At 44.0% G+C, this 10,114-nt stretch overlaps 1 protein-coding gene, 1 long non-coding RNA gene and 1 pseudogene across 4 annotated transcripts in view; 2 read left to right on the top strand and 1 right to left on the bottom strand.

Moving 5' to 3' along the window:
- LOC150048839 (uncharacterized) overlaps positions 1-5,631 on the bottom strand; it is a 32,151-nt gene extending 26,520 nt beyond the window's left edge. For both annotated transcript variants that reach the window (XR_016539152.1, XR_016539153.1), the window contains exon 1: positions 5,443-5,631. This is a non-coding gene — a long non-coding RNA (uncharacterized LOC150048839). The remainder of the gene's footprint in view (positions 1-5,442) is intronic.
- LOC150048840 (ubiquitin-ribosomal protein eL40 fusion protein pseudogene) lies at positions 3,443-3,862 on the top strand (annotated as a pseudogene).
- Positions 5,632-5,974: 343 nt separating the features above from the next.
- Farsb (phenylalanyl-tRNA synthetase subunit beta) overlaps positions 5,975-10,114 on the top strand; it is a 69,924-nt gene continuing 65,784 nt past the window's right edge. Inside the window, exon 1 of one of the 2 annotated variants that reach the window (XM_090354901.1) lies at positions 5,975-6,072. In XM_090354901.1, the coding sequence (XP_090211027.1) occupies positions 6,015-6,072 (58 nt within the window). In that variant the 5' untranslated portion in view covers positions 5,975-6,014. Of the gene's footprint in view, positions 6,073-6,104; positions 6,349-10,114 lie in introns of those variants that run through there. The other variant, XM_090354900.1, reaches the window with a different exon arrangement.

The following is a 10,114-nucleotide window of genomic DNA, read 5'->3' as shown; positions in this document are numbered from 1 at the left end:
GATAGAGTGCTTACCTAGCATGCACAAAGTTCTGAGTTCAATTCCTTGGTACTACAAACACAGAAAAAGCCAGAAGTGGTACTGTGGCTCCGTGGTAGAGCTCTAGCTTTGAGAAAGCCCAAGGCTCTCAGTTCAAGCTCCAGGACTAGCGAAGAGAGAGAAAGAGAGAGAGAGGGAGAGAGAGACAGAGAGAGAGGGAGAGGAAGAGGGAGAGGGAGAGGGAGAGGGAGAGGGAGGGAGATTGAGTGATAGTCCATTAGAAAGGAGGCACATTGATGTTTGTGATAGTCTGGGAATGTAGTATGAATCACTTGAGTGAATTTAAACCTATCCCCCTTCTGAAGGAAAATAAAAAGACATAACATCTAAACATAACTTGAGGATCCCAAATCTCATCAGGAGCCAATGGGGCAATTGTTGAAATTGGAACAGGACCTTTCCCGGGTGCTGCCCCTGAGTTTTTGTGCTCAAGGCTACTATTCTAGGACTTGAGTCATTTCTACACTTCCAGCCTTTTGGCTGTTTATTAGACATCATACATGTCCTTTTCCTCAAAGCCCAGACTGGCTTTGAGCCTTGATCCTCAGAGCTGTGCCTCCTGAGTAGTATTACAACTATGAGGCATGTGTGCCTGGTGGATTCTACAGTTTAATAAAAGTCCATAGGTGATTCTCAGATATACTATGAAATATATTCCTGGTATAAGTAAACCTAAACAGGCCAAGTGTGGTGGTATATTCCTATAATCGCAACATTCAGGAAGCAGAGGCAGGAGGATCTCAAGCTCTAAAATTAGCCTGGACTACATAAAAAAAGCCCATCTCAAAAATACAAAAATATGGGGCCTGGAGTTTGGCCTAGTAATAGAATGTTTCCTACCAATCAGAAAGACATGGGTTCGATTCCCCACATACATAGAAAAAGGCGGAAGTGGTGCTGTGGCTCAAGTGGTAGAGCTCTAGCCTTGAGAAAGCCCAAGGACGGTGCTCAGGCCCTGAGTTCAAGCCCCAGAACTGGCAAAAAAATTACAAAAATAAAACAAATCATACAGTAAATAGTCAATGTGCTGAGTTGTCAAGGCTTTCCTAAGTACACTATAAACCAATCCCAAGTAAGTCTTAGCAAGCTTTTATTTTTAATTGAGAAGCTAATTCTAAAATGCATGTGGAAATGTTGAGGATCTAGGCTAATTCCATCCAACTCTGTGTGTGTATGTGGGGGGGGGAGGAGAGAATGAATCTTATAATAATATGGTAGGAAGTGGAGGTGTGGCTAAAGTAGCAGAGTGCCAGCCTTGAACAGAAAAAGCTAAGCAAGAGTATGAGGCCTTGAGTTATGTGCGCATGCACACACACACACGCATTAAAATAATATTCTGAGTTGAAAGAAGCTTGACAAAAACTGGGTATGATGTGCTGGATATCCACTTATATAAAACTAGAGACAAAGCAGATCAGCAGCTGCCTGGAGACAGAGGCCCAGGAAGGAGGGGCAGGAGAAATCCTTGGGGGTGGTGGCTATGTTAACTCTATTAATGTGATGGTGATTCCTTACCAAGTTGTGTGCCTTAATGTGCAGTGTGTATGATTACATATCAATTAAGTTGTTGGACTAAATAATGAAATAAACCCATTTAGTAAAAGATCTTGGTCTAGGCACGTATTCATATGTGGTCATATATGTGTTAGGTTTAACATCATATCCTGCATGAGCCACTGGGACCTCGCTGAGTTAATGTTTTGAATTACTTCATTAGCTCTGATGTACACCAGAGTAGCTCAGTGCTTTTTGTTGTTTTGTGCTTGTCCTGGTGCTTGAACTTGTGGCCTGAATACCATCTCTGAGCTTTTTTGTTCAAGGCTAGAGTTCTAGCCCTGAGTTACAGCTCTGCTTGTGGCCTTTTTGGTTTATTGAAGAGTCTCATAGACTTTCCTGTCCTTTCTGGATTCAAATGGTGATCCTCAGATCTCAGCCTCCTGTGTTTCTAGGATGACAGACATGAGCAATTGATGCCTGATTTAGTATATTTTTGAAATTAAAAAGCTGATATTCTATAAAAATATATCTATGGTTATGTTAATAATTTTGTCTCAACAATGTGCAATTCATGATCTTAGCAAATAAAGTGATTTCTGCTTTCAGAACAGCTTAATTTAAACAAAGGGCATGGCTCAAGTGGTAGAGCCAAGTACAAAAGGCTCATCCCAAGTACTATCAAAGAAAAGAAAATCTAGGCCAAGGCACTGGTAACTCCAGAAGGAAAGTCCATGAACATCAACCTCATATCTCCAATTAGTAGAGTGCTAGCCTTGACTGCAAAGGCTCAGGGGCAGTACCCAGGCCCCAAGTTCAAGTCCTTGTACCAGTACCCAAAAATCTAAATTCTCACAAAACGGGGAGGGAAAAGAGGAGTTGGGGAATGGCGGGAAGGGGTGGGGGTACGAAGAGGGGAGTTGAGGAAGAAGGAAGAGGATGACAGAGCTTTGCCTGGGGGTGGAGGGCACAGTGGCTGGTGCTGAGGTTGAGGGTTGAAAACACAAGGGCTGAAGGGCTCCACATCTGACCCTTCCTGCCTCCAGGGGTCAGAATGCCAGGGACTCCTGCAGTCTTGCAAAAGGACCTAAGATTGCCACCAGAATCTGAACAGTTTTCAGCCAATTGTGGACGACCTGCCCCTTCCTCTGGAAGGTACCAGGTGGCAGCAGTAGCAAGGCTGAGTTTACTGATATTGGTCTCTATATCACTCCTAAGTCTCAGGGACTCGGGAGTCCCAGGAGCAACTTCCCCACATTTGTGTGCCCAGATCCCAGTGTTAGGTTCTGAAGATCAGCTGCCCTTATCTTGGGGCACCAGAACAGTGCCTCTATTCACTAACACTCCTGCCTTGCCCTTTCCCAGACCAGATCCTACTTCCAGTGTAGACCTTGAAGAGATAGCCTGGCTTGGCTCCTTCCCTGCCTCCCACTGTGACCTTATTTTTCCATCATTTGTCCCATCATTAGTTACTTTCAAACCACCTCCACTATACAATTCCAACATTTTTTTTCCAGATCCATTATAAATATTTCAGAGTGTCAGCAAGGCTTGAGTCTCTAGCTTTGGCTGGAGGATTCTGCCTTGTAGGTTTTTCTCCTAATAAACCTGTACTGGTGTTGAGCCATCCTTTGTCTACTCTTCTGCTTGTCTTTTATTTATTTTTTAACCTACACGAAGAAACATTAACTGGACAATGTATTTGGTGTTCAGGTTGTAAAAGTAAGTTAGAATGCAATCTCTGTGTCTTTGAGATTTCCCGCACATTCATTCATTGACCTGTTTGCTAGTGATTACAGAGAAGAGGTCTTCCTGACACACAGTCTAGAGGGAGAACCAGAAAGTAAGTACATGTACAAATCTGTAACAGGGCCCAGAACAAACTGTGTAGGCTCCTTGATAACGAATAATGGCCTCTTTCTCATCCACCCTGTGGCCAAGTGGAAGCAGACATGAAGACTGTCACAGCAAGACCATCACCCTCGAGGTCGAGCCCAGCGACACCATCAAGAATGTCAAAGCCCAAATCCAGGATAAGGAGGGCATCCCACCTGACCAGCGGCTAACATTTGCTGGCAAGCAGCTAGAGGACAGGCACATCCTCTCAGACTATAAGATCCAGAAAGAGTCCGCCCTGCATTTGGTGCTCCATCTTCGAGGTGGCATATTAAGCCCTCCATGTGCCAGCTGGCACAGATGTACAACTGTGACAAGATGATCTGCCACAATCAGATCATGCTATGCTTGCCTGCACCCCCGTGCCAGCAACTGCCGCAAGAAGAAGTGTGGCCAGACCAACAACCTCCACCCCAAGAAGAAAGTCAAGTAAAGCTGACCAAGATGACCTCTGCAAGCACCCTGCCCAGTGCCCAAATAAAGTCTATATTACCTAGACTGGAGCAGTAAAAAAGAAAAAAAAAAAAAGAATAATGGCTGACAGGTGCTGGTGGCTCACACTTGTAATACTAGCTACTCAGGAGGCTGAGATCTGAGGATCAGAGTTCAAAGCCAGCCTGGGCAGTAAAGTCTGTTAGACTTATTCTATCTCCATTAACTACCAGAAAACTGGAAGTGGCTCTTGCACTATCCTTGAGCTGAAGAGTGCCAGGGGCAGAGGTCAAGTCCAGGGACAGGAGAGAGAGAGAGAGGTTCTCTAATGTGTGAATTGTTATTTTTTTCCATTTTGTAAATGAGGAAACTGATTTTTCAGAGGGCACAGGAGACACTGGCGTGCACAGAGAGGAGAACCTCCACATACAACAACAGAAGAATACTTATTTATTGAATATAACCCCAATTTTGATAGAAAGCTGTATATGGTATTGGGAAATGGCCATCTATGTTAATTACTGGGAAGTGAGTTCCTGCGACAATTAAGGGAAAGTAATGTAGAAAAACAAAAACTGCTTTCCTGACAGAAAAGGTGGCCTAGATCCCATCCAGCTTTCTGGCCACTCAAAAGAAGGGTTCTGGAGGCCCTCATTTGCTTTATGGTAGAAAGGATAAATGCCTCCGGGGGCTTCCATTTGAAACTGCCTCTTCGTCAAGTTGTAAAAATGAGATGTCAATAGTACCTACTGTGCTGCTTTTGTTTTCCCTGGCTTCTGAAACAAAGCACCAGATTTGTTGACTTTAAAGTATAAAGTTATTTGCTCACGTTTCAGGAGGATAAAAACCACAGAATGCAGGTTTCCTGGGGCAAATATAAGTGTGTCCTTTGATGATAGAATACGCTCTGCCTTCCAAGTTTTGATGGCAGCTGGCATCCATGGTTTGCAGCAGCCACACTCCAAGTGCAGATTCCTTGCTACCAAGATATACCTGATTGCACTCAAGGGCTCATCCTGACAACCCACGGCCATTTCCCTGTCTCAAAATTCTTAGCTTGATTTGCAGAAACCTGGATTCCATATAACGTTAACAAAACTTCCAGGGACTAGAGGCTTAGAGCCTTAGGGGTGTGTGTGTGTGTGTGTGTGTGTGTGTGTGTGTGTCCAGGGACTAGAGGCTTAGAGCCTTAGGGGTGTGTGTGTGTGTGTGTGTGTGTGTCCAGGGACTAGAGGCTTAGAGCCTTAGGGGTGTGTGTGTGTGTGTGTGTGTGTGTGTGTGTACCAGTCCTGGCACTTGGATTGTGTGTGTGTGTGTGTGTGTACCAGTCCTGGCACTTGGATTGTGTGTGTGTGTGTGTGTGTGTGTGTGTGTGTGTACCAGTCCTGGCACTTAAAGCTTGGGTGTTCCCCTTAGCTTTTTTTTTTTTTGCTCAAGGCTAGTGCTGTACCTACTTATACTAGGGGATGTTATAACCTGGAAATGCTGGCAGAGGGCTGGGCACAGCATCTAACAGTGGGCCGCACGAAATGAACGACTTTCCTCTTCCCAGAAGAAGCCTTTACCAGTCACAACGCCTACCTTACAGGGCTGCTGCACGGTTCAAACAAAGCTCAGGCATCTACATGAGTGGCTCAGGACAGAGTCAATAAGAAAGCTCATGTAAAGGCGAAGGTCTGTTTACAAGCGGTGAGACTAGCATTAGGGTGACCTCCTCTCCAGGGGGGTCTGGAGCACAGCTCAGCTCCCACTCAAGTCCTCAGAGCAGGATAGCCCAACCGGGCGGAAGTCCCGCCCCTCCGTACCCCGCCCCGCCTACTTAGCTTGCCTTCTCAGCCTTTAGCTCGTGGGGCGCATCCGGGCCTTCAGGGTCTGTCCATCACATTGCCTGTCAAATTCTAGACAATTAGATGCAGTTATGCCTCCGTTACAAAGGTTTTAAGTATCACTCAGTTCGATACGTGTGCAATGATCGGAATATGTGCATGTTTCTTCATCGATAGGGGGAAAATTGGAGCTGAAAAGTTTTGGAATGAGATTGGCTCTACTGCAGACAGCCCTAACGAGCGAGGGGGGAGGAGTGGAGAAGACCTACTTTTTTTTTTCTTTTGGGTCCCTTAGCCGGGGCGCAGGCGCAGTGTGCTCATCTCGCCATGCCGACTGTTAGCGTGAAGCGTGATCTGCTCTTTCAAGCCTTGGGCCGGACTTACAGTGAGTGCCACGATACACGCTAGGCTCACTGTGATCGCATACGGTCCGGCAGATTTTAGCCTCGGGCCGTTGGGGGTCTGACAGGGGAAGGGCTGACGTTCCGGGCAGCTCAGGTGGGCTGAGACCGCTTCACCGGGCCGGCTTCGCGGCTGCCGTCGCGTGTTCCGCGCATGCGCTGCCCTCTGTGTCAATCATCCGGTGGTCGGGCGCGGAGCTCGCGTGGCCTGAGTTTGGAGCCTTGGTCCCGTGGCACACACTCGGGAAGGTGCATCCGAGGTGTGGCACTGGGGAAACGCCGTTTTCCGTGGGTGGGAGAAGGAATATGAAGATGGAGGGCACTAGTGTGCTTCCAGGCACTGACACCTCAGCTGTGCACCCGACTCCCCGTGCCTATTCGGGGTCGACAGTAACTAGCCTGCGCATTAACAGAATAGTTCTGGGTGTTGTTAACTATGGTTCAGGAAAGGAAACCAAGTGTGCCGGGAAAAGCATTTGATGGGCATTTTGAATCGAGGACTGAAAGATGGATGGAGTCTCTTTGGGTGGGCTTAGTTCTGCTATTGGGTAATCACTTCCTCAGTTCCAAAACCCGTAGTGGGGGGGGGGGAGACATAGAAAGCAAGTTAATCATCATTTTTCCCCCAGATGTAATAGGGAAATGACATCTATTCCACCCCATAATTTAGCAGCTTGTTTAAAAGCTGTTGAAGTGATTGAGTGAGCTGTTTTTGGTATTGGGTGTCAAGGTGGTAACAAAGCCACAATTTAATTTAGTACTAGGTTAATAGCTTCCTAGAATAAAGTTACTCTTAATGCGAAAATAAAGTTAATTTAAAAAAAATTCTGACTGTCAGTGGCTCATGCCAGTAATCATAGATGCTCAGGAGGCAGAGATCTGAGGATCACTGTTCAAAGCCAGCTTGGCAGGAAAGTGCATGAGACACTTATCCCCAATTAAGCACCCCTCCCCCCCAAAAAGTGGAAAGTGAAGTTGTGGATCAAGTGTTAGATCGTTTGCCTTGAGCTCATGGACAGTGCTCAGGTCTTGAGTTCAAACCCCAGGACCAGCACATACCCCTCAAAATGTTTCTAGATATCACTTATTCTGTAGGTGTTACTCTCTTCTGTCCCAAGTCCTTGAAAGTAGGGGTAAATATCTTTACCCTTTGTAATTTGTTTTTAATTCTGTAGCCACTTTTTACTGTATAATTCATATTTGTATTTTTTATTTACACTTGTAAACCATAGTCTCACTAGTGGTGGATGATATATGTGAGTTGCACAAGATAGTGTCTGGTCAATTTAAAATGCAAGTTCCCAGCCAGGTCTCCATCTCTAGAAAAGTAAGAAACTATCCACATTTTAAAAAGTAATGGTAGTCGGGTACGGTGGCTCATGCCTGTAATCCTAGCTACTCAGGAGGCTGAGATCTGAGGACTGAGGTTCAAAGTCAGCCGGGGCACTAAAGACCATGAGACTCTTATCTCCAATTAACCACTAGAAAATTGGAAGTGGCACTGTCACTCAAGGGGTAGGGTGGTAGCCTTGAACTGAAGAGCTCAGGGATAACACCCCGGCCCAGAGTTCAAGTTCCACAACGACACAAAAAAGGGAAAAAAAAAGGTGAGGTTTCATAACCTGCTTAAAGTTACTTTTTTATAACCTGTTTACAGTTACTTGATGTTTTAACATGTTTCATAGCTGCATCTCTTTATGTATTTTCTCCATGTTATGAGTGATCAGTAAGTTAGCCTCTATGACTTTCAAAGACTTTGATCAGAAATAGGTTGACTGGCTGGGCATGTGGCTTGGTGGTAGAGTGCTTGCCTAGCATGCATGAAGCTCTGAGTTTGATTCCTCAGTACCACATAAACAGGAAAAGCTGGAAGTGGTGCTGAGGCTCAAGTGGTAGAGTACTAGCTTTGAACAAAAGAAACTCAGGGACAGTGCCCAGGCCCAAAGTTCAAGCCCCAGGACCCACAAAAGAAAATAAAAAGTTATTCCAGGGATAGTCTATGTGAAATCCATTGTATTTTTCCAGTTGTCACCATTTCCAGAAACCATGTGCTTCAGAGTTGATTAGCTTTTTTAAACTACTTTCTGCTAATACAATTTTGGAACAAAGACTTCCTTTTGTCCTATTTCTGCTCCTTGTACCCTAAGCTAGTGATGTTTCTGCCTGTATGTTTTAGAAACTTTGTGGGCTTTCAATGAATTTGCCTTTCATTAGATAAAAGCCAAAATATCCAACAATGATTGAAATTTGCTATACTTGGAGTTTCTGTTCATACAGTGCTGTTAATTAAGCTCTGTTATACAAATGGATTTGTATAACATCCTTAATTTTTTTTGTATTTGAATGAATTGTGCCTTTGATCTTCCTGTCTTCTAAGAGTTTTCAGTTATATCCTTGGTTCTACTGTATGTCTTGGATTTGATGTGCATGCATGCTGTACTGGGGCTTGAACTGAGGTTCTTGTGCTCTCACTGGCTTTTTTGCTTATGATTGGTGCTCCATTATTAGTGTAATCCTGTTGCCAGCAGGTAGGACAGGAATTCCCTTGACATGTTATGAGTTGTTCTTTTTCTATTTGTTCTCTTTTTTTCTTGATGTGAATGTTAGTCTTCATGTTGAATTACTTTACTATGAGTTTCCAGTTTCTAAGCTCTTGTTGCGGTGCCTACAATCTCTGACTAAATCAGCACATCTTTCTTTTTTTTTTTTTTTTGCCAGTCCTGGGCTTGAGCTCAGGGCCTGAGCACTGTCCTTGGACTTTCTCAAGGCTAGAGCTCTACCACTTGAGCCTCAGCACCACTTCTGGCTTTTTTCTATGTATGTGGTACCGAGGAATCGAACCCGGGTCTTCATGCATGCTAGGCAAGCACTTTTAACCACTAGGCCAAACTCCCGGCTCAATCAGCACATCTTTTATGCAGCTTTAGCTGGCTGTAAGTGGAGCTTCATGCCACTGCTGTACCTTGTACTTGATTATACTTATTACACTCTGGTTTTATTGCTAGAAGAGGAATTAATCAAGGCAAGAATTATATTTTATCTTTATAGCCTTGGCATATTATATGTGCTCAGTAAATACCTATTGAAGTTTGATGTTTGGATCAGAGAAATCTTTTTGTTCTTGTTTTTTTTTTCATATATTTTTTATTGTAATTTATAGAAGGGTTACATTATATTTGCAAGAGAGAAGGTGCATTCATTCACATACATTGATACCCTTTCTCATGTCTTGGTCCCCATTTCCCTCCCCCCACCCCTCATCTTGTTTTCCCCCCTTCCCTATTGGATTTCAAATAACCAAATACAAATATATCCAATATATCAGATAACAAAGTGAGATACTGTAACAATATGAGATAACCAAGGGACAGCAAAAGAGATGAGAGGTAACATAGTACATTAAGGACAACAATCACTCATTATATGGCTTTTGTTTCTATATCCTAGAGGTCCTTTCATTTAGTGTCATACTAGTTTTTTTTTTTTTAAGTTTTTATAATTTTGCCAGTCCTGGGGCTTAAACTCAGGGCCTGAGCACTGTCCTTGAACTTTCTCAAGGCTAGAGCTCTACCACTTGAGCCACAGCACCACTTCTGGCTTTTTCTATGTGTGTGTGATACTGAGGAATTGAACCAGGGCTTTGTGCATGTCACGCAAACATTCTACCACTAGGCCACACTCCTGGCCCATGTTTTGTTCTTGTGCTAGGGTTTGAACTAGAGTCTGATACATACTTTGCATACTTTGTATCACTGAGCCACAGCCCTTGCTCTGAATCAGCAATCTACAGATTTCTAAGTTTTCCCTAAAATATCCTGATAATACTGGTTTGTGTTTCAGTTTCAATAATATGGAAACCCTAAAAATACTGTATGAGTTAAAAAAGCAATTAGAATAAGGAAGAGAACTATGGATTATTGTAGTCCTACTATATTTCAGGGTACTATGCTAGGTCCATTATCTGCCTGATCTCATTTTAGTATTTCCAACAGTTCTATGGTGAAAATGACCATGAAAAGTTGTTTT

Source organism: Megascapheus bottae, chromosome 21 (genome assembly GCF_031878675.1).
Source record: "Megascapheus bottae isolate mThoBot1 chromosome 21, mThoBot2.hap1, whole genome shotgun sequence".
Classification (NCBI taxonomy): Eukaryota; Metazoa; Chordata; class Mammalia; order Rodentia; family Geomyidae; genus Megascapheus; species Megascapheus bottae.
This window is presented reverse-complemented; position numbering and strand designations above follow the sequence as displayed.